A 22,716-nucleotide genomic window follows, 5' to 3' on the forward strand; every position below is an offset into this window, starting at 1 on the left:
CGCCACAATAAAAGACAAACACACAGCACTCCTTTGTTTTTTTCCATTCATATATTTTTCTGCGTTAAAGTTAACATACTTTTTTTTTTTACTTTTGTGCCGCCCTGGTTCACTAAGTATTCGATAGTTCTTGTTATAATTCAGACATGGAGTAACATTTAAGACTGTCTCTTGCAATAAATATCATAAAATAATAGAGCTTCACATAATAAATATTTTGTACAACAACAACAACAACATTTGGAGAGAGAGAGAGAGAGAAAAATAGCCAGAATTATTTCCTCTGATGGTTTTTTTTTTTGTTTCAGCTTAAAATGTAGACAAGGGAATATTGCAATAATGCAACGTCAGCATAAAAGAAGACCTGCTGTTAGCTACATCACGGCCGACAAGATGGTCCTTCACAGGTGAGAGGGGGGCGGGGCTTAAGGCAAACACTGGCGTGTGAAACCCGGATCCAGGAGAGAAGACTCGAGTGGTTGCTCCTTGGAATGTTCCGTAAACATGTTCCCGCGGCGATCAGGAGGGCTTGCGGGGCGCCCAGCCCTCCAGCTTGCAGTACACGGTGTTGGAGTTCTTGCAGCGGCAGCCGGGGCGCTTGGCGCGGTCGTAGCAGCTCTGGCACGCCCGCAGGCAGCCCTTGACGGGCGGGTAGCACAGCAGGCAGGGGAAGAGCAGCGACATCAGCCCCATGCACAGGAAGCGCGGGCAGCAGTGCGAGTGCGACGGCGAGCAGGGGTGGTCGGCGCAGGAGTCGCCCTCGTCGTCGTTGGAGCAGTGGTAGAAGGCGCCCTTCACCAAGCACATGCAGGTGCCGTGCTCCAGGGCGCTCTCCGCCGAGCACAGGCACTGGCCGCCGCACGCCAAACACGCCGGCAGGGCGCGGGGCGCCGTGCACTCGCCGCATTTGCACTTGCCGCAGCGCTCGCAGATGAACTGGTGCCCGGCGGCGGGCGCCCAGGCCGCCTTGGCGGGGTCCGGTTTAAGCGGGGGTGGGGGGAAAAGGGCGCCCGGCTTGGGTTGGGTCCGCACGGGCCTGGCCGGGGGCGAGCGAGCCAGGAGTCCCTGCTCGGAGGAGGCGCTGCTGTTGCTCCCGGAGCTGGCGGCGCTCCCCGTGCTGGTGGAGCGACTCAGCCCCGGCACCCGGGGACCACCGTGGTGGAGGTGGTGGTGGTGGTGGTGTCCGGACCCCCGGCGCTCATAGTTGTTGTTCACATTGACCAGGATGACCTCGTGAGTCCTCTCCTGCTTGTCCCGGGGCCGGGGCGGCATGCGGGGGGCTGGGGGCCGCCGCGCCCCAGCCGAGGGCCCCTCCGTGTACTCGTTGCTGGAGCGGATGGCCTTGATCTGGTCCAGGGAGAGGATGGCGGCATGCTGGAAGTCCCGCTCGTAATCCGACCTCTGGGAAGGCTGGCGGATCAGCGCTAAGGAACCGCCGGGGCCATGTTGACTTTGGAGCTCCATCTGGGGGGATCACCACTGCCCACATCCACCGTGGACTTGGCGTGCATCGGAGGACCTGCCGCAGAAGGACAAGTTAACCACGCCTGTTCCCCGACTTTGGTCCCCGGCGGACATTGAAACAACGATGACAACTGAAACATGAACAACATGCTCTTTGATGACGTTTAATCAAAGTTTCTGACGTTGACGTTCTACAACACAAACACAACGTTGAAACAACATACTTTTGACCCGGTTCTGATGTTAACCATTGAACTTTGGTCATTTTCCCAAACAATATTCTACATAACGTTGAAACAACATACTTTTTGACAACCTTCAATCAAGTTTAGGTTCTGACGTTGAAGTTCTACAACACAAACACAACGTTGAAACAACATACTTTTTGAAGACGTTTGATAAATGGCCGGTTCTGATGTTAACCATTGAACTTTGGTCATTTTCCCAACCAATATTCTACATAACGTTGAAACAACATGCTTTTCGACAACTTTTAATCAATGTTGGGTTCTGACGTTGACGTTCTACAACACAAACACAACGTTGAAACAACATACTTTTGACGTTGATTTGAACAATAAATTTTGGTCATTTTCCCAACCAATATTCTACAACCCAATTATAACGTTGAAACAACATACTTTTTGACAACTTTTAATCAATGTTGGGTTCTGACGTTGACCGTTGAATTTTGGTCATTTTACCTACCAATATTCTACAATGTATTGAAACAACATACTTTTTGACAACTTTTAATCAATGTTGGGTTCTGATGTTGACCGTTGAATTTTGGTCATTTTCCCAACCAATATTTTACATAACGTTGAAACATGCTTTTTAACAACTTTTAATCAATGTTGGGTTCTGATGTTGACCACTGAGTTTTGGTAATTTTCCAAACCAATATTCTACATAATGTTGAAGCAGGCTTTTTGACAACTTTTAATCAGTGTTGGGTTCTGACGCTGACCGATGAATTTTGGTCGTTTTCCCAACCAATATTCTACAACATGCTTTTTGACAACCTTCAATCAAGGTTGGGTTCTGACGTTGACGTTCTACAACACAAACACAACGTTGAAACAACATACTTTTGACGTTGATTTGAACAATAAATTTTGGTCATTTTCCCAACCAATATTCTACAACCCAATTATAACGTTGAAACAGCATACTTTTTGACAACTTTTAATCAATGTTGGGTTCTGACGTTGACCGTTAAATTTTGGTCATTTTACCTACCAATATTCTACAATGTGTTGAAACAACATACTTTTTGACAACTTTTAATCAATGTTGAGTTCTGATGTTGACCGTTGAATTTTGGTCATTTTCCCAACCAATATTTTACATAACATTGAAACATGCTTTTTAACAACTTTTAATCAATGTTGGGTTCTGATGTTGACCACTGAGTTTTGGTCATTTTCCAAACCAATATTCTACATAATGTTGAAGCAGGCTTTTTGACAACTTTTAATCAGTGTTGGGTTCTGACGCTGACCGATGAATTTTGGTCGTTTTCCCAACCAATATTCTACAACATGCTTTTTGACAACCTTCAATCAAGGTTGGGTTCTGACGTTGACGTTCTACAACACAAACACAACGTTGAAACAACATACTTTTGACGTTGATTTGAACAATAAATTTTGGTCATTTTCCCAACCAATATTCTACAACCCAATTATAACGTTGAAACAGCATACTTTTTGACAACTTTTAATCAATGTTGGGTTCTGACGTTGACGTTCTACAACACAAACACAACGTTGAAACAACATACTTTTGACGTTGATTTGAACACTGAATTTTGGTAATTTTCCCAACCAATACTCGACAACCCAATTATAACGTTGAAACAACATACTTTTTGACAACTTTTAATCAATGTCGGGTTCTGACGTTGATTTGACCATTGAATTTTGGTCATTTCCCCAACCAATATTCTACAACCCAATTATAACGTTGAAACAACATACTTTTTGACAACTTTTAATCAATGTTGGGTTCGAACGTTGACCGTTGAATTTTGGTCATTTTCCCTACCAATATTCTAGTACATGTTGAAACAACATACTTTTTGACAACTTTTAATCAATGTTGGGTTCTGACGTTGACCGTTGAATTTTGGTCATTTTACCTACCAATATTCTACTACGTGTTGAAACAACATACTTTTTGACAACTTTTAATCAATGTCAGGTTCTGACGTTGATTTGACCATTGAATTTTGGTCATTTTCCCAACCAATATTCCACTACATGTTGAAACAACATATTTTTTGACAACTTTGAATCAATGTTGGGTTCTGACTTTGACCATTGAATTTTGGTCATTTTCCCTACCAATATTCTACAACGTGTTGAAACAACATACCTTTTGCAACTTTTAATCAATGTTGGGTTCTGATGTTGACCGTTGAATTTTGGTCATTTTACCTACCAATATTCTACTACGTGTTGAAACAACATACTTTTTGACAACTTTTAATCAATGTCAGGTTCTGACGTTGATTTGACCATTGAATTTTGGTCATTTTCCCAACCAATATTCTACAACCCAATTGTAACGTTGAAACAACATACTTTCTGACAACTTGTAATCAATGTCGGGTTCTGACGTTGATTTGACAATTGAATTTTGGTCATTTTCCCAACCAATATTCTACAACCCAATTACAACATTGAAACAACATACTTGACAACTTTTAATCAAGGTTGGGTTCTGACGTTGACGTTCTACAACACAAATACAACGTTGAAACAACATACTTTTTGAGGTTGATTTGAACACTGAATTTTGGTCATTTTCCCAACCAATATTCTACAACCCAATTATAACGTTGAAACAACATGTTTTTTGACAACTTTTAATCAAGATTGGGTTCTGACGTTGACGTTCTACAACACAAATATAACGTTGAAACAACATACTTTTTGAGGTTGATTTGAACACTGAATTTTGGTCATTTTCCCAACCAATATTCTACAACCCAATTATAACGTTGAAACAACATGTTTTTTGACAACTTTTAATCAAGGTTGGGTTCTGACGTTGACGTTCTACAACACAAACACAACGTTGAAACAACATACTTTTGACGTTGATTTGAACAATAAATTTTGGTCATTTTCCCAACCAATATTCTACAACCCAATTATAACGTTGAAACAACATACTTTTTGACAACTTTTAATCAATGTTGGGTTCTGACGTTGACCGTTGAATTTTGGTCATTTTACCTACCAATATTCTACAATGTGTTGAAACAACATACTTTTTGACAACTTTTAATCAATGTTGGGTTCTGATGTTGACCGTAGAATTTTGGTCATTCTCCCAACCAATATTTTACATAACGTTGAAACATGCTTTTTAACAACTTTTAATCAATGTTGGGTTCTGATGTTGACCATTGAGTTTTGGTCATTTTCCCAACCAATATTCTACATAATGTTGAAGCAGGCTTTTTGACAACTTTTAATCAGTGTTGGTGACCGATGCATTTTGGTCGTTTTCCCAACCAATATTCTACAACATGTTGAAACAACATGCTTTTTGACAACCTTCAATCAAGTTTGGGTTCTGACGTTGACGTTCTACAACACAAACACAACGTTGAAACAACATACTTTTGACGTTGATTGGAACAATACATTTTGGTCATTTTCCCAACCAATATTCTACAACACAAATATAACATTGAAACAACATACTTTTTGACAACTTTTAATCAATGTCGGGTTCTGACGTTGATTTGACCATTGAATTTTGGTCATTTTCCCAACCAATATTCTACAACCCAATTATAACGTTGAAACAACATATTTTTTGACAACTTTTAATCAAGGTTGGGTTCTGACGTTGACGTTCTACAACACAAATACAACGTTGAAACAACATACTTTTCGAGGTTGATTTGAAGACTGAATTTTGTCAATTTTCCCAACCAATATTCTACAACCCAATTGTAACGTTGAAACAACATACTTTCTGACAACTTGTAATAATTGTCGGGTTCTGACGTTGATTTGACCATTGAATTTTGGTCATTTTCCCAACCAATATTCTACAACCCAATTATAACGTTGAAACAACATACTTGACAACTTTTAATCAAGGTTGGGTTCTGACGTTGACGTTCTACAACACAAATACAACGTTGAAACAACATACTTTTTGAGGTTGATTTGAACACTGAATTTTGGTAATTTTCCCAACCAATATTCTACAACCCAATTGTAACGTTGAAACATGTTTTTTGACAACTTTTAATCAAAGTTGGGTTCTGACGTTGACGTTCTACAACACAAATATAACGTTGAAACAACATACTTTTTGAGGTTGATTTGAACACTGAATTTTGGTCATTTTCCCAACCAATATTCTACAACCCAATTGTAACGTTGAAACAACATACTTTTTGACAACCTTTAATCAATGTCAGGTTCTGACGTTGATTTGACCATTGAATTTTGGTCAGTTTCCCAACCAATATTCTACAACCCAATTATAACGTTGAAACAACATGTTTTTTGACAACTTTTAATCAAGGTTGGGTTCTGACGTTGACGTTCTACAACACAAACACAACGTTGAAACAACATACTTTTGACGTTGATTTGAACAATAAATTTTGGTCATTTTCCCAACCAATATTCTACAACCGAATTATAACGTTGAAACAACATACTTTTTGACAACTTTTAATCAATGTCAGGTTCTGACGTTGATTTGACAATTGAATTTTGGTCATTTTCCCAACCAATGTTCTACAACCAAATTATAACGTTGAAACAACATACTTTTTGACAACTTTTAATCAAGGTTGGGTTCTGACGTTGACGTTCCACAACACAAACACAACGTTGAAACAACATACTTTTTGAGGTTGATTTGAACACTGAATTTTGGTCATTTTCCCAACCAATATTCTACAACCCAATTATAACGTTGAAACAACATACTTTTTGACAACTTTTAATCAAGGTTGGGTTCTGACGTTGACGTTCTACAACACAAACACAACGTTGAAACAACATACTTTTTGAGGTTGATTTGAACACTGAATTTTGGTCATTTTCCCAACCAATATTCTACAACCCAATTATAACGTTGAAACAACATACTTTTTGACAACTTGTAATCAATGTCGGGTTCTGACGTTGATTTGACCAATGAATTTTGGTCATTTTCCCAACCAATATTCTACAACCCAATTACAACATTGAAACAACATACTTGACAACTTTTAATCAAGGTTGGGTTCTGACGTTGACGTTCTACAACACAAACACAACGTTGAAACAACATACTTTTTGACGTTGATTTGAACACTGAATTTTGGTCATTTTCCCAACCAATATTCTACAACCCAATTATAACGTTGAAACAACATACTTTTTGACAACTTTTAATCAAGGTTGGGTTCTGACGTTGACGTTCTACAACACAAATATAACGTTGAAACAACATACTTTTTGAGGTTGATTTGAACACTGAATTTTGGTCATTTTCCCAACCAATATTCTACAACCCAATTATAACGTTGAAACAACATACTTTTTGCAACTTTTAATCAATGTTGGGTTCTGACGTTGACCGTTGAATTTTGGTCATTTTACCTACCAATATTCTACTATGTGTTGAAACAACATACTTTTTGACGACGTTTGATTAATGGCCGGTTATGACGTTTTCCATTGAACTATGGTCATTTTCCCAACCAATATTCTACATAATGTTAAAACATGCTTTTTGACAACTTTTAATCAGTGTTGGGTTCTGACGCTGACCGATGAATTTTGGTCGTTTTCTCAACCAATATTCTACAACATGTTGAAACAATATGCTTTTTGACAACCTTCAATCAAGTTTGGGTTCTGACGTTGACGTTCTACAACACAAATACAACGTTGAAACAATATACTTTTTACGTTGATTTGAACATTGAATTGTGGCCATTTTCCCAACCGATATTCTACAACCGGCCCTGCGATGAGTGGGCGACTTGTCCAGGTTGCACCCCGCCTTTCGCCCGATTATAGCTGAGATAGGCACCCTCCGCAACCCTAAAGGGAATAAGCGGTAGGAAATGGATGGATGGATGGATATTCTACAACCCAAATATAACATTGAAACAACATACTTTTTGACAACTTTTAATCAATGTTGGGTTCTGAAGTTGACCGTTGAATTTTGGTTATTTTCCCTACCAATATTCTACAACATACTTTTTGACGACCTTTAATCAATGTTGGGTTCTGGCGTTGATTTGACCGTTGAATTCTGGTCATATTCCCAACCAATATTCTACAACACAAATATAACGTTGAAACAACATACTTCTTGACGACTTTAACCATTGAACTTTGGTCATTTTCCCAACCAATATTCTACATAACGTTGAAACATGCTTTTTGACAACTTTTAATCAATGTTGGGTTCTGACGTCGACCGATTAATTTTGGTCGTTTTCCCAACCAATATTCTACAACACAAATACAACGTTGAAACAACATACTTTTTGACGACGTTCAATCAATGTTTTGTTCTGACGTTGACCATTGAATTTTGGTCATTTTCCCAACCAATATTCTACAACACAAATACAACTTTAAAACAACACACTTTATACGACGTTTGATAAATGGCCGGTTCTGACGTTAACCATTGAACTTTGGTCATTTTCCCAACCAATATTCTACATAATGTTGAAACATGCTTTTTGACAACTTTTAAACAATGTTGGGTTCTGACGCTGACCGATGAATTTTGGTCGTTTTCCCAACCAATATTCTACAAGACAAATACAAGGTTGAAACAACATGCTTTTTGACGACGTTCAATCAAGGTTTTGTTCTGACGTTAACCATTGAATTTTGGTCATTTTCTTAACCAATATTCTACTACATGTTGAAACAACATGCTTTTTGACGACGTTCAATCAAGGTTTTGTTCTGACGTTAACCATTGAATTTTGGTCATTTTCTTAACCAATATTCTACTACATGTTGAAACAATATATTTTTTGACAACCTTTAGTCAATGTTGGGTTCTGATGTTTATTTGACCGTTGAATTTTGGTTATTCCCAACCAATATTCTACAACACAAATATAATGTTGAAACAACATACTTTTTGACAACTTTTAATCAATGTTGGGTTCTCACGTTGATTTGACCCTTGAATTTTGGCCATAAATTGGCCGGTTCTGACGTTAACTATTGAACTATGGTCATTTTACCAACCAATATTCTACAAACCCAGTTTCCATATGAGTTGGGAAATTGTGTTAGATGTAAATATAAACAGAATACAATGATTTGCAAATCCTTTTCAAGCCATATTCAGTTGAATATGCTACAAAGACAACATATTTCATGTTCAAACTCATAAACTTTGTTTTTTTTTGCAAATAATCATTAACTTTAGAATTTGATGCCAGCAACACGTGACCAAGAAGTTGGGAAAGGTGGCAATAAATACTGATAAAGTTGAGGAATGCTCATCAAACACTTATTTGGAACATCCCACAGCTGTGCAGGCTAATTGGGAACAGGTGGGTGCCATGATTGGCTATAAAAGCAGCTTCCATGAAATGCTAAGTCATTCACAAACAAGGATGGGGTGAGGGTCACCACTTTGTAAGCAAATTGTCAAACAGTTTTAGAACAACATTTCTCAACGAGCTATTGCAAGGAATTTAGGGATTTTACCATCTACGGTCCGTAAAATCATCAAAAGGTTCAGAGAATCTGGAGAAATCACTGCACGTAAGCCATGATATTACGGACTTTTGATCCCTCGGGCGGTACTGCATCAAAAACCGACATCAGTGTGTAAGGGATATCACCACATGGGCTCAGGAACACTTCAGAAAACCACTGTCAGTAACTACAGTTGGTCGCTACATCTGTAAGTGCAAGTTAAAACTCTACTATGCAAAGCCAAAGCCATTTATCAACGAGACCCAGAAACGCCACTGGCTTGGCTGGGCCCGAGCTCACCTAAGATGGACTGATGCAAAGTGGATAAGTGTTCTGTGGTCTGACGAGTCCACATTTCAAACTGTTTTTTGGAAACGATGAACGTCGTGTCCTCCAGACCAAAGATGAAGAGAACCATCTAGGTGCAAAGTGTAAAAGCCAGCATGTGTGATGGTATGGGGGTGCATTTGTGCCCAAGGCATGGGTAACTTACACATCTGTGAAGGCACCATTAAGGCTGAAAGGTACATACAGGTTTTAGAGCAACATATATTGTCATCTAAGCAATGTTAACATGGACGCCCCTGCTTATTTCAGCAAGACAAGTGTTACAACAGCGTGGCTTCGTAGTAAAAGAGTGCGGGTACTTTCCTGGCCCGCCTGTGGTCCAGACCTGTCTCCCATGGAAAATGTGTGGCGCATTATGAAGCGTAAAATACGGCAGCGGAGATTCCGGACTGTTGAAGGACTGAAGCTCTACATAAAACAAAAATGGGAAAGAATTCCACTTTCAAAGCTTCAACAATTAGTTTCCTCAGTTCCCAAAGGTTTACTGAGTGTTGTTAAAAAAAGGTGATGTAACACAGTGGTGAACATGCCCTTTCCCAACTACTTTGGCACGTGTTGCAGCCATGAAATTCTAAGTTAATGATTATTTGCAAAAAAAAAATAAAGTTGATGAGTTTGAACATGAAATATGTTGTCTTTGTAGCATATTCAACTGAATATGGCTTGAAAATGATTTGCAAATCATTGTATTCTGTTTATATTTACATCGAACACAATTTCCCAACTCATATGGAAACTGGGTTTGTACATAACGTTGAAACATGCTTTTTGACAACTTTTAATCAATGTTGGGTTCTGACGTTGACCGATGAATTTTAGTCATTTTCCCTACCAATATTCCACAACGTGTTGAATCAACATACTTTTTGACGACCTTTAGTTAATGTCGGGTTTTGATGTTGATTTGACCGTTGAATTTTGGTCATATTCCCAACCATTTTCCAACCAATATTCTACAAAAGAAATACAACGTTGAAACAACATACTTTTTGACGACGTTTGATGTTAACCATTGAACTTTGGTCATTTTCCCAACCAAAAATTCTACATAATGTTGAAACAACACACTTTTTGACGACGTTTGATAAATGGCTGGTTCTGACTTTAACCATTGAACTTTGGTCATTTTCCCAACCAATATTCTACTGAACGTTGAAACATGCTTTTTGACAACTTTTAATCAATGTTGGGTTCTGACGCTGACCAGTGAATTTTGGTCGTTTTCCCAACCAATATTCTACAACACAAATACAACGTTGAAACAACATGCTTTTTGGCGACGTTTCATCAATGTTTAGTTCTGACGTTCACCATTGAATTTTGGTCATTTTACCTACCAATATTCTACAATGTGTTGAAAAAACATACTTTTTGACGACCTATAATCAATGTCGGGTTCTGACGTTGATTTGACCGTTGAATTTTGGTCATATTCCCAACCAATATTCTATAACACAAATACAAAGTTGAAACAACACACTTTTTGAAGACGTTTGATAAATGGCCAATTCTGACGTTAACCATTGAACTTTAGTAATTTTCCAAACTAATATTTTACATAACGTTAAAACATGCTTTTAGACAACTTTTAATAAATGTTGGGTTCTGACGCTGACCGTTAAATTTTGGTCATTTTCCCAACCAATATTCTACAACCCAATTATAACGTTGAAACAATATGCTTTTTGTCAACTTTTAATCAATGTTGGGTTCTGATGCTGACCGATGAATTCTGGTCATTTTCCCAACCAATATTCTACAATCCAAATATAAGGTTGAAACAACATGCTTTTTGACGACGTTCAATCAATGTTGGGTTCTGATGTTAACCATTGAATTTTGGTCATTTTCCCAAACAATATTCTACTACATGTTGAACAACATACTTTTTGACAACTTTTAATCAATGTTGGGTTCTGACATTGATTTGACCATTGAATTTTTGTTATTTCCCAACCAATATTCTACAACACAAATATAACGTTGAAACAACATACTTTTTGAGGTTGATTTGAACATTGAATTTTGGTCATTCTCCCAACCAATATTCTACAACACAAATTTAACGTTAAAACAACATACTTTTTGACGGAGTTTAATCAATTTTTTGTTTTGACGTTAACCATTGAATTTTGGTCATTTTCCCAACAAATATTCTACATAATGTTGAAACATGCTTTTTGACAACTTTCAATCAATGTTGGGTTCTGACGTTGACCGTTGAATTGTGGTCTTTTTCCCAACCAATATTCTGCAACACAAATACAACGTTGAAACAACATGCTTTTTGACGACGTTCAATCAATGTTTTGTTCTAACGTTAACCATTGAATTCTGGTCATTTTCCCAACCAATATTCTACTACATGTTGAAACAACATGCTTTTTGACGATGTTCAATCAATGTTTTGTTCTAACGTTAACCATTGAATTCTGGTCATTTTCCCAACCAATATTCTACTACATGTTGAAACAACATACTTTTTGACAACCTTTAATCAATATTGGGTTCTGACGTTGATTTGAAGATTGAATTTTGGTTATTTCCCAACCAATAATCCACAACACGGATACAACATTGAAACAACATACTTTGTGACGTTGATTTGAACATTGAATTTTGGTTATTTCCCCAAAAATATTCTACAACACAAATACAACGTTAAAACAACATACTATTTGACGACATGTGATCAATGGCCGGTTCTGACGTTAACAATTGAATGTTGGTCATTTTCTAAATCGATATTCTACATAACGTTGAAACAACATACTTTTTGACGACCTTTAATCAGTGTTGGCAATTGAATGATAGTTATTTCCCAACCAATATTCTACAACCCAAATTCAACGTTGAAACAACATGCTTTTTGACGACGTTTTTTCAATGTTTGAACATTGAAATTTGATCATATTCCCAACCGATATTCTACAACAAAAACAACGATGAAACAACATGTTTTTTGACGGCGTTTATTCAATGTCGGGTTCTGACATTTATTTGACCATTGAAATTTGGTCATTTTTCCAACCGATATTCTACAACACAAATACAACGCTGCAACAACATACTTTTCGACAACGTTTATTCAATGTTTGAACATTGAAATTTGGTCATTTTCCCAAACAATATTCTACAACCTAAACACAACGTTGAAACAAGGTTATAACGATTATTTGACCATTGAATTTTAGTAATTTTCCCACCTAATATTCTACAACACAAATACAACGTTGAAACATTATGCTTTTTAATGACGTTTATTCAATGTCAGGTTGTGACATAAATTTGACCATTGAATTTTGGTCATTTTCCCAACCAATATTCCATCCTTCCATTTTCTACCGCTTATTCCCTTTTGGGGTTGCAGGGGGCTCTGGTACCTATCTCAGCTACAAGTCGCCACCTCATCGCAGCCAACCAATATCTTCCAACCCAAATACAATGTTGAAACAACATTCTTTTTGACTGTGTTTATTAAATATCAGGTTGTAATGTTGATTTGACCAGTGAAATTCGGTCATTTTTCCAACCGATATTCTACAACCCACATACAACGTTGAAACAACATGCTTTTTGATGAAGTTTATTCAATGTTTGAACATTGAAATTTGGTCATTTTCCCAACCAATATTCTACAACCAAAACACAACATTGAAACAACATGCTTTTTGACGTTTTTTATTCAATGTCGGGTTCTAATGTTTGACCATTGAATTTTAGTCATTTTTCCAACCGATATTCTACAACACAAATACAAAGCTGAAACAACGTACTTTTAAATGGCGTTTAATCAATGTCGGGAAAATGTTGATATGACCATTGAAATTTAATCATTTTCCCAACCAATATTCTACAACACAAACACAACGTTGAAACAACATGCTTTTTGACGACGTTTATTCAATGTTTGAACATTGAAATTTGGTCATTTTCCCAACCGATATTCTGTAACGCAAACAACATTGAAACAAGATGTTCGTGACGGCGTTTATTCAATGTTGGGTTCTAACGTTTACTTGACCATTCAATGTTAGTCATTTTCCCAACCAATATTCTACAACACAAACACAACGTTGAAACAACATGCTTTTTGACGACGTTTATTCAATGTTTGAACATTGAAATTTGGTCATTTTCCCAACCGATATTCTGTAACGCAAGCAACATTGAAACAAGATGTTCGTGACGGCGTTTATTCAATGTTGGGTTCTAACGTTTACTTGACCATTCAATGTTAGTCATTTTCCCAACCAATATTCTACAACACAAATACAACGTTGAAACAACATACTTTTAAACGGCGTTTAATCAATGTCGGGAAAATGTTGATTTGACCATTGAAATTCGGTCATTTTTCCAACCTATATTCTACAACACAAGCGATGTTGAAACATGCTTTTTGACGCCGTTTATTCAATGTTTGAACATTGAAATTTGGTCATTTTCCCAACCAATATTCTGCAACACAAATACAACACTAAAACAACATACTTTTAAACGGCGTTTAATCAATGTCGGGTTCTAAGGTTGATGTGACCATCAAATTTTAGTCATTTTTCCAAGCGATATTCTACAACACAAACACGTTGAAACATGCTTTTTGACGACATTTATTCAATGTTTGAACATTGAAATTTGGTCATTTTCCAAGCGATATCCTACAACACAAACAAAACGTTGAAACAACATGCTTTTTGACAACGTTTATTCAATGTTTGAACATTGAAATTTGGTCATTTTCCCAACCAATATTCTACAACACAAACACAACGTTAAAACAACATGCTTTATGACAGCGTTTAATCAATGTTGGGTTCTAACGTGTATTTGACCATCAAATTTTTGTCATTTTCCCAACCAATATTCTACAACATAAACAACGTTGACACAACATGCTTTTTGACAACGTTTAATCAATGTTTAAACATTGAAATTTGGTCATTTTCCCAACCAATATTATACAACACAAACACAACGTTGAAACAACATGCTTTTTGACGACGTTTATTCAATGTTTGAACATTGAAATTTGGTCATTTTCCAACCAATATTCTACAACACAAACACAACGTTGAAACAACATACTTTTAGACGACGTTAATTCAATGTTTGAACATTGAAATTTGGTCATTTTCCCAAGCAATATTCTACAACACAAACACAACGTTGAAACATGCTTTTTGACGACGTTTATTCAATGTTTGAACATTGAAATTTGGTAATTTTCCCAACTAATATTCTACAACACAAACACAACGTTGAAACAACCTGCTATTTGACGACGTTTATTCAATTTTTCAACATTGACATTTGGTAATTTTCCCAACCATTATTCTACAACACAAAAACAACGTTAAAACAACATGCTTTATGACAACGTTTAATCACTGTCGGTCGGGTTCTAACGTTTATTTGACCATCGAACTTTAGTCGTTTTCCCAACCAATATTCAACAACCCAAACACAACGTTAAAACAACATGCTTTATGACAACGTTTAATCAATGTCGGGTTCTAACGTTTATTTGACAATCTAATTTTAGTCATTTATCCAACCAATATTCTACAACACAAACACAACGTTGAAACGACATGCTTTTTGACGACGTTTATTCAATGTTTGAACATTGAAATTTGGTCATTTTCCAAGCGATATTATACAACACAAACACAACGTTGAAACAACATGCTTTTTGACAACGTTTAATCAATGTTGGGTTATAACGTTTATTTCACCATCGAATTTTAGTCATTTTCCCAACCAATATTCCACAACACAAACACAACGTTGAAACAACATGCTTTATGTCAACGTTTAATCAATGTTTGAACATTGAAATTTGGTCATTTTCCCAACCAATATTCTGCAACGCAAATAAAACGTTAAAACAACATACTTTAAAACGGCGTTTAATCAATCTCGGGTTCTAAGGTTGATCTGACCATCGAATTTTAGTCATTTTTCCAACTGATATTCTACCACACAAACACAACGTTGAAACATGCTTTTTGACGACGTTTAATCAATGTTTAAACATACAAATTTGGTCATTTTCCCAACCAATATTCTACAACACAAACACAACGTTAAAACAACATGCCTTATGACAACATTTAAACATTGAAATGTGGTCATTTTCCCAATCGATATTCTACAACACAAACACAACGTTGAAACATTGAAATTTGGTCATTTTCCAACCAATATTCTACAACACAAACACAACGTTAAAACAACATGCTTTATGACAACGTTTAATCAATGTCGGGTTCTAACGTTTATTTGACCATCAAATTTTTGTCATTTTCCCAACCGATATTCTACAACACAAACACAACGTTGAAACAACATACTTTTTGACGACGTTTATTCAATGTTTGAACATTGAAATTTGGTCATTTTCCCAACCAATATTCTACAACACAAACACAACGTTAAAACAACATGCTTTATGACAACGTTTAATCAATGTCGGGTTCTAACGTTTATTTGACCATCGAACTTTAGTCATTTTCCCAAACAATATTCTACAACACAAACACAACGTTGAAACAACATGGTTTTTGATGCCGTTTATTCAATGTTTGAACATTGAAATTTGGTCATTTTCCCAACCAATATTCTGCAACACAAATACAACACTAAAACAACATACTTTTAAACGGCGTTTAATCAATGTCGGGTTCTAAGGTTGATCTGACCATCGAATTTTTGTCATTTTTCCAACCGATATCCTACAACACAAACACAACGTTGAAACAACATGCTTTTTGACGACGCTTATTCAATGTTTGAACATTGAAATTTGGTCATTTTCCCAACCAAAATTCTACAACACAAACACAACGTTAAAACAACATGCTTTATGACAATGTTTAATCAATGTCGGGTTCTAATGTTTATTTGACCATCGAATTCTAGTCATATTCCCAACCAATATTCTACAACACAAACACAACGTTGAAACATGCTTTTTGACAACGTTTAATCAATGTTTAAACATTGAAATTTGGTCATTTTCCCAACCAATATTCTACAACACAAACACAACGTTGAAACAAAATGCTTTTTGACGACGTTTAATCAATGTTTGAACATTGAAATTTGGTCATTTTTCCCAACCAATATTCTGCAACGCAAATAAAACATTGAAAAAACATACTTTTAAACGGCGTTTAATCAATGTCGGGTTCTAACATTGATTCGACCATTGAAATTTGGTAATTTTTCCAACCAATATTGTACAACACAAACACAACATTGAAACAACATACTTTTAGACGACGTTTAATCAATGTCGGGTTCTAACATTGATTCGACCATTGAAATTTGGTAATTTTCCCAACCGATATTGTACAACACAAACACAACGTTGAAACAACATACTTTTAGACGACGTTTATTCAATGTTTGAACATTGAAATTTGGTCATTTTCCCTATCGACAACCTGGATCCAGCGTTAGACATCAACGTCGCCTCAGTTTAGAAACGCAACTATCTAGCAACGTTGTTTCAACGTTATTGATTGATTGATTGATACTTTTATTAGTAAATAGCACAGTTCAGTACATATTCTGTACAATTGAGCACTAAATGCTAACACCCCCAATAAGTTTTTCAACTTCTTTAAGTCGGGGTCCACCTTCATCAATTCAAATCACCCGACATTGATTATCACCATGGTAACGTCAGTTTTGAGGGGACGTATAATCAACGTCTGCTGCCTGCTGGGATGGCGTCTATTTCTGCCTTCTTCCGACTCCTCTTCCCCTCCCACGCGCACGTCAACACTTCCCGTCCTCATCAGCATGTCAATCACTATTTAACATTTAAATGCGGGCCGCCATGAAAACAAGAAATTAGTATTCCGGCCCATGAAAAAAAAAAAAAAGTGTTGTTTATTTTTTTTTACAAGAATGTGGAATAAAAATAACTTTAACGCATTTATTTGGTGGAGTTTAACTTGATGTTTTTTTTTTATTATTATTTTTGCAAATTAAAGCGCTGCAAAAGTCTGGCACGCAAATAAATAAAAAAAAGTTATGAATGAAAACAAGCGCGGTGGGGGAGGGGCACGCGGGACGCACGCACGCGTGGAACTTTATCTCCGAAAGCAACTTTAAAAATACTTTTTTTTTTTTTTTAAGCGCTTTTAACTGCTTTTTAATTATCACTGTCAAATTATTTGCGTGCAAAGGAGGACAAAAAAAAAACATTTTTTTTTTTACCTCAAAGTAGTCCGCAGGCTCCGATCCATCAAGCAGGCAGTCGCTAAGATCCAAAGTGGACAAAATCCTTCCAAGTCGTGCAGTTAATCCAAACTTCTTTTCTTCAGGACGCAAGACAGTAAATCCCCAGCCAAGTTCTGCGCGAACAGAACACCTCTTCCTTTTTCTTCCTTTCCAGCGTGGGAAGGCGCGCCGTGCAAGAAGAGTCCCGGGTGGAGAGGGTAAGCCCGCCGGGAAAAGGCGTGTAAGAGTCCCGGGTGGAGAGGGTAAGGCCGCCGGGAAAAGGCGTGCAAGAGTCCCGGGTGGAGGAAGCGCCGAGGCGAGAATGTGACGGAGGTTCTGCTGCTGCTCGGCGGAATGAATGATGGCTGGGGGCGGGGCCCTGGTGGCCAGCCCAGGCCACGCCCCCCCTCGCGGAGGATACATTACATCCGCTCGCCGTGCGCGCCGCCGCCGTGCGCGCCTTTAAGGTGGAGCGCGCGACAGCGGACTTCCGCTCTTGAGGATTTCCGGTGACGTCACGGGGGTTATTCTTAGCCGCACTCAATCCAAAAAGTACGATTTACTGTTTGTAATTGTTGAAATTTATAAATAAACCTTAAAAAAAAAAAATCAATCCAAAAAGTATGACTTACTGTTTGTAATTGTTGAAATTTATAAATAAACCTTTAAAAAAAAAAAAAAATAATAAAATAAAAAAAAACACATCATCCTGGACAATATTTATGACAAATTTGTGCTTTGCTTTAAATATGTGATTTTTGGTTTTACACTGTATGAACAAAAATTTGAAAAGGAATTCTACCTTTGCAAGCTCATTATTTTATTGGCTAAATGTAAGTTTTTTAACACCCGACCTATCTTTTGAGCCTTTAAAAAATATTTGGAACTTTACATTAAAACACTCTCTTCTCTAACAACAAAAAAAGCTGTGAAAACGATGATGCTGTGTTCCAAATTTAAGTTTTTTAATGAATCTTTGCATTTTGTTTATTATATATATATATATTTTTGTATTCTATTTTTATTATTTTGAACTTACAACCCCCTGGCGCTGTTTTGTACTGTTTTCATAATGTTTTATAATGTTTTGTATTGTTGTTTGACTTACTGTTTGTAATTGTTTGAAATTTATAAATAAACCTTTAAAAAAAAAAAAAATCAATCCAAAAAGTATGACTTACTGTTTGTAATTGTTGAAATTTATAAATAAACCTTTAAAAAAAACAAAAACAAAAACAAAACACAAAGGCAGGGCATCTGTCGCTTCATCCTGGACAATATTTATGACAAATTTGTGTTTTTATTTTTGGTTTTACACTGTATGAACAAAAGTTTGAAAAGGAATTCTACCTTTGCAAGCTCATTATTTTATTGGCCAAGTTTTATATTCATAAATGTAAGTTTCTTAATACCCGTCCTATCTTTTGAGCCTTTAAAAAAATATTTGGAACTTTACATTAAAACGCTCTCTACCTCTAACAACAAAAAAGCTGTGAAAACGATGATGCTGTGTTCCAAATTTAAGTTTTTAATGAATCTGAATAAGCCTACGGCTTTGCATTTTGTTTATTATTTATATATATATATATGTTTGTATTCTATTTTTATTATTTTGAAATTACAACCCCCTGGCGCTGTTTCGTACTGTTTTCATAATGTTTTATAATGTTGTATATTGTTGTTTGACTTACTGTTTGTAATTGTAGGAAATTTATAAATAAACCTTTAAAAAAAAAAAAATCAATCCAAAAAGTATGACTTACTGTTTGTAATTGTTGAAATTTATAAATAAACCTTTAAAACAAAACAAAAACAAAAACAAAACACTAAGGCAGGGCATCTGTCGCTTCATCCTGGACAATATTTATGACAAATTTGTGTTTTTATTTTTGGTTTTACACTGTATGAACAAAAATTTGAAAAGGAATTCTACCTTTGCAAGCTCATTATTTTATTGGCCAAGTTTTATATTCATAAATGTAAGTTTCTTAATACCCGTCCTATCTTTTGAGCCTTTAAAAAAATATTTGGAACTTTACATTAAAACGCTCTCTACCTCTAACAACAAAAAAGCTGTGAAAACGATGATGCTGTGTTCCAAATTTAAGTTTTTTAAAGAATCTGAATAAGCCTACGGCTTTGCATTTTTTTTTATTATATATATATATATATTTTTGTATTCTATTTTTATTATTTTGAACTTACAACCCCCTGGCGCTGTTTTGTACTGTTTTCATAATGTTTTATAATGTTTTGTATTGTTGTTTGACTTACTGTTTGTAATTGTAGGAAATTTATAAATAAACCTTTAAAAAAAAAAAAAATCAATCCAAAAAGTATGACTTACTGTTTGTAATTGTTGAAATTTATAAATAAACCTTTAAAAAAACAAAAACAAAACACAAAGGCAGGGCATCTGTCGCTTCATCCTGGACAATATTTATGACAAATTTGTGCTTTTATTTTTGGTTTTACACTGTATGAACAAAAATTTGAAAAGAAATTGTACCTTTGCAAGCTCATTATTTTATTGGCTAAGTTTTATATTCATAAATGTAAGTTTCTTAATACCCGTCCTATCTTTTGTGCCTTTAAAAAAGATCTGGAACTTTACATTAAAACACTCTCTACCTCTAACAACAAAAAAGCTGTGAAAACGATGATGCTGTGTTCCAAATTTAAGTTGTTTGATGAATCTGAATAAGCCTACGGCTTTGCATTTTGTTTATTATTTATATATATATGTTTGTATTCTATTTTTATTATTTTGAAATTACAACCCCCTGGCGCTGTTTTGTACTGTTTTCATAATGTTTTATAATGTTTTATATTGTTGTTTGTCTTACTGTTTGTAATTGTTGAAATTTATAAATAAACCTTTAAAAAAAAACAAAAATCAATCCAAAAAGTATGACTTACTGTTTGTAATTGTTGAAATTTATAAATAAACCTTTAAAAAATAAAAAAAATCAATCCAAAAAGTATGACTTACTGTTTGTAATTGTTGAAATTTATAAATAAACCTTTAAAAAAAACAAAAACAAAAACAAAACACAAAGGCAGGGCATCTGTCGCTTCATCCTGGACAATATTTATGACAAATTTGTGTTTTAATTTTTGGTTTTACACAAAAATTTGAAAAGGAATTCTACCTTTGCAAGCTCATTATTTAATTGGCTAAGTTTTATATTCATAAATGTAAGTTTCTTAATACCCGACCTATCTTTTGTGCCTTTAAAAAAATATTTGGAACTTTACATTAAAACGCTCTCTACCTCTAACAACAAAAAAGCTGTGAAAACGATGATGCTGTGTTCCAAATTTAAGTTTTTAAATGAATCTGAATGAGCCTACGGCTTTGCATTCTGTTTATTATATGTATATATATATATAAATTTTTGTATTCTATTTTTATTATTTGGAAATTACAACCCCCTGGCGCTGTTTCGTACTGTTTTCATAATGTTTTATAATGTTGTATATTGTTGTTTGACTTACTGTTTGTAATTGTAGGAAATTTATAAATAAACCTTAAAAAAAAACAAAAACAAAACACAAAGGCAGGGCATCTGTCGCTTCATCCTGGACAATATTTATGACAAATTTGTGCTTTTATTTTTGGTTTTACACTGTATGAACAAAAATTTGAAAAGGAATTCTACCTTTGCAAGCTCATTATTTTATTGGCTAAGTTTTATATTCATAAATGTAAGTTTCTTAATACCCGTCCTATCTTTTGTGCCTTTAAAAAATATTTGGAACTTTACATTAAAACGCTCTCTACCTCTAACAACAAAAAAGCTGTGAAAACGATGATGCTGTGTTCCAAATTTAAGTTGTTTGATGAATCTGAATAAGCCAACGGCTTTGCATTTTGTTTATTATATTTATATATTTTTTTGTATTCTATTTTTATTATTTTGAACTTACAACCCCCTGGCGCTGTTTTGTACTGTTTTCATAATGTTTTATAATGTTGTATATTGTTGTTTGACTTACTGTTTGTAATTGTTGAAATTTATAAATAAACCTTTAAAAAAAACAAAAACAAAAACAAAACACAAAGGCAGGGCATCTGTCGCTTCATCCTGGACAATATTTATGACAAATTTGTGCTTTTATTTTTGGTTTTACACTGTATGAACAAAAATTTGAAAAGGAATTCAACCTTTGCAAGCTCATTATTTTATTGGCTAAGTTTTATATTCATAAATGTAAGTTTCTTAATACCCGTCCTATCTTTTGTGCCTTTAAAAAAATATTTGGAACTTTACATTAAAACGCTCTCTACCTCTAACAACAAAAAAGCTGTGAAAACGATGATGCTGTGTTCCAAATTTAATTTGTTTGATGAATCTGAATAAGCCTACGGCTTTGCATTTTGTTTATTATATATATATATATATATATATTTGTATTCTATTTTTATTATTTTGATCTTACAACCCCCTGGCGCTGTTTTGTACTGTTTTCATAATGTTTCATATTGTTGTTTGACTTACTGTTTGTAATTGTTGAAATTTATAAATAAACCTTTAAAAAAAACAAAAACAAAAACAAAACACAAAGGCAGGGCATCTGTCGCTTCATCCTGGACAATATTTATGAGAAATTTGTGTTTTTATTTTTGGTTTTACACAAAAATTTGAAAAGGAATTCTACCTTTGCAAGCTCATTATTTAATTGGCTAAGTTTTATATTCATAAATGTAAGTTTCTTAATACCCGTCCTATCTTTTGTGCCTTTAAAAAAATATTTGGAACTTTACATTAAAACGCTCTCTTCTCTAACAACAAAAAAGCTGTGAAAACGATGATGCTGTGTTCCAAATTTAAGTTTTTTAATGAATCTGAATGAGCCTACGGCTTTGCATTTTGTTTATTATACATATATATATATTTTTGTATTCTATTTTTATTATTTAGAAATTACAACCCCCTGGCGCTGTTTCGTACTG

General features: G+C 35.3%; 1 protein-coding gene across 1 annotated transcript; it reads right to left on the reverse strand.

Moving 5' to 3' along the window:
* Positions 1 to 29: 29 nt before the first annotated feature.
* On the reverse strand, positions 30 to 18,176 carry spry1 (sprouty homolog 1, antagonist of FGF signaling (Drosophila)). The gene is made up of 2 exons (XM_061891700.1): positions 17,757 to 18,176; positions 30 to 1,519 (listed from the first exon to the last, which is right to left on the reverse strand). The coding sequence occupies exon 2, from the start codon at positions 1,462 to 1,464 to the stop codon at positions 520 to 522; it is 945 nt and encodes a 314-aa protein (XP_061747684.1). The 5' UTR covers positions 1,465 to 1,519; positions 17,757 to 18,176; the 3' UTR covers positions 30 to 519.
* Between the last annotated feature and the right edge of the window lie 4,540 nt (positions 18,177 to 22,716).

The sequence above is a fragment of the Nerophis ophidion genome, linkage group LG29 (assembly GCF_033978795.1).
Source record: "Nerophis ophidion isolate RoL-2023_Sa linkage group LG29, RoL_Noph_v1.0, whole genome shotgun sequence".
NCBI lineage: Eukaryota > Metazoa > Chordata > Actinopteri > Syngnathiformes > Syngnathidae > Nerophis > Nerophis ophidion.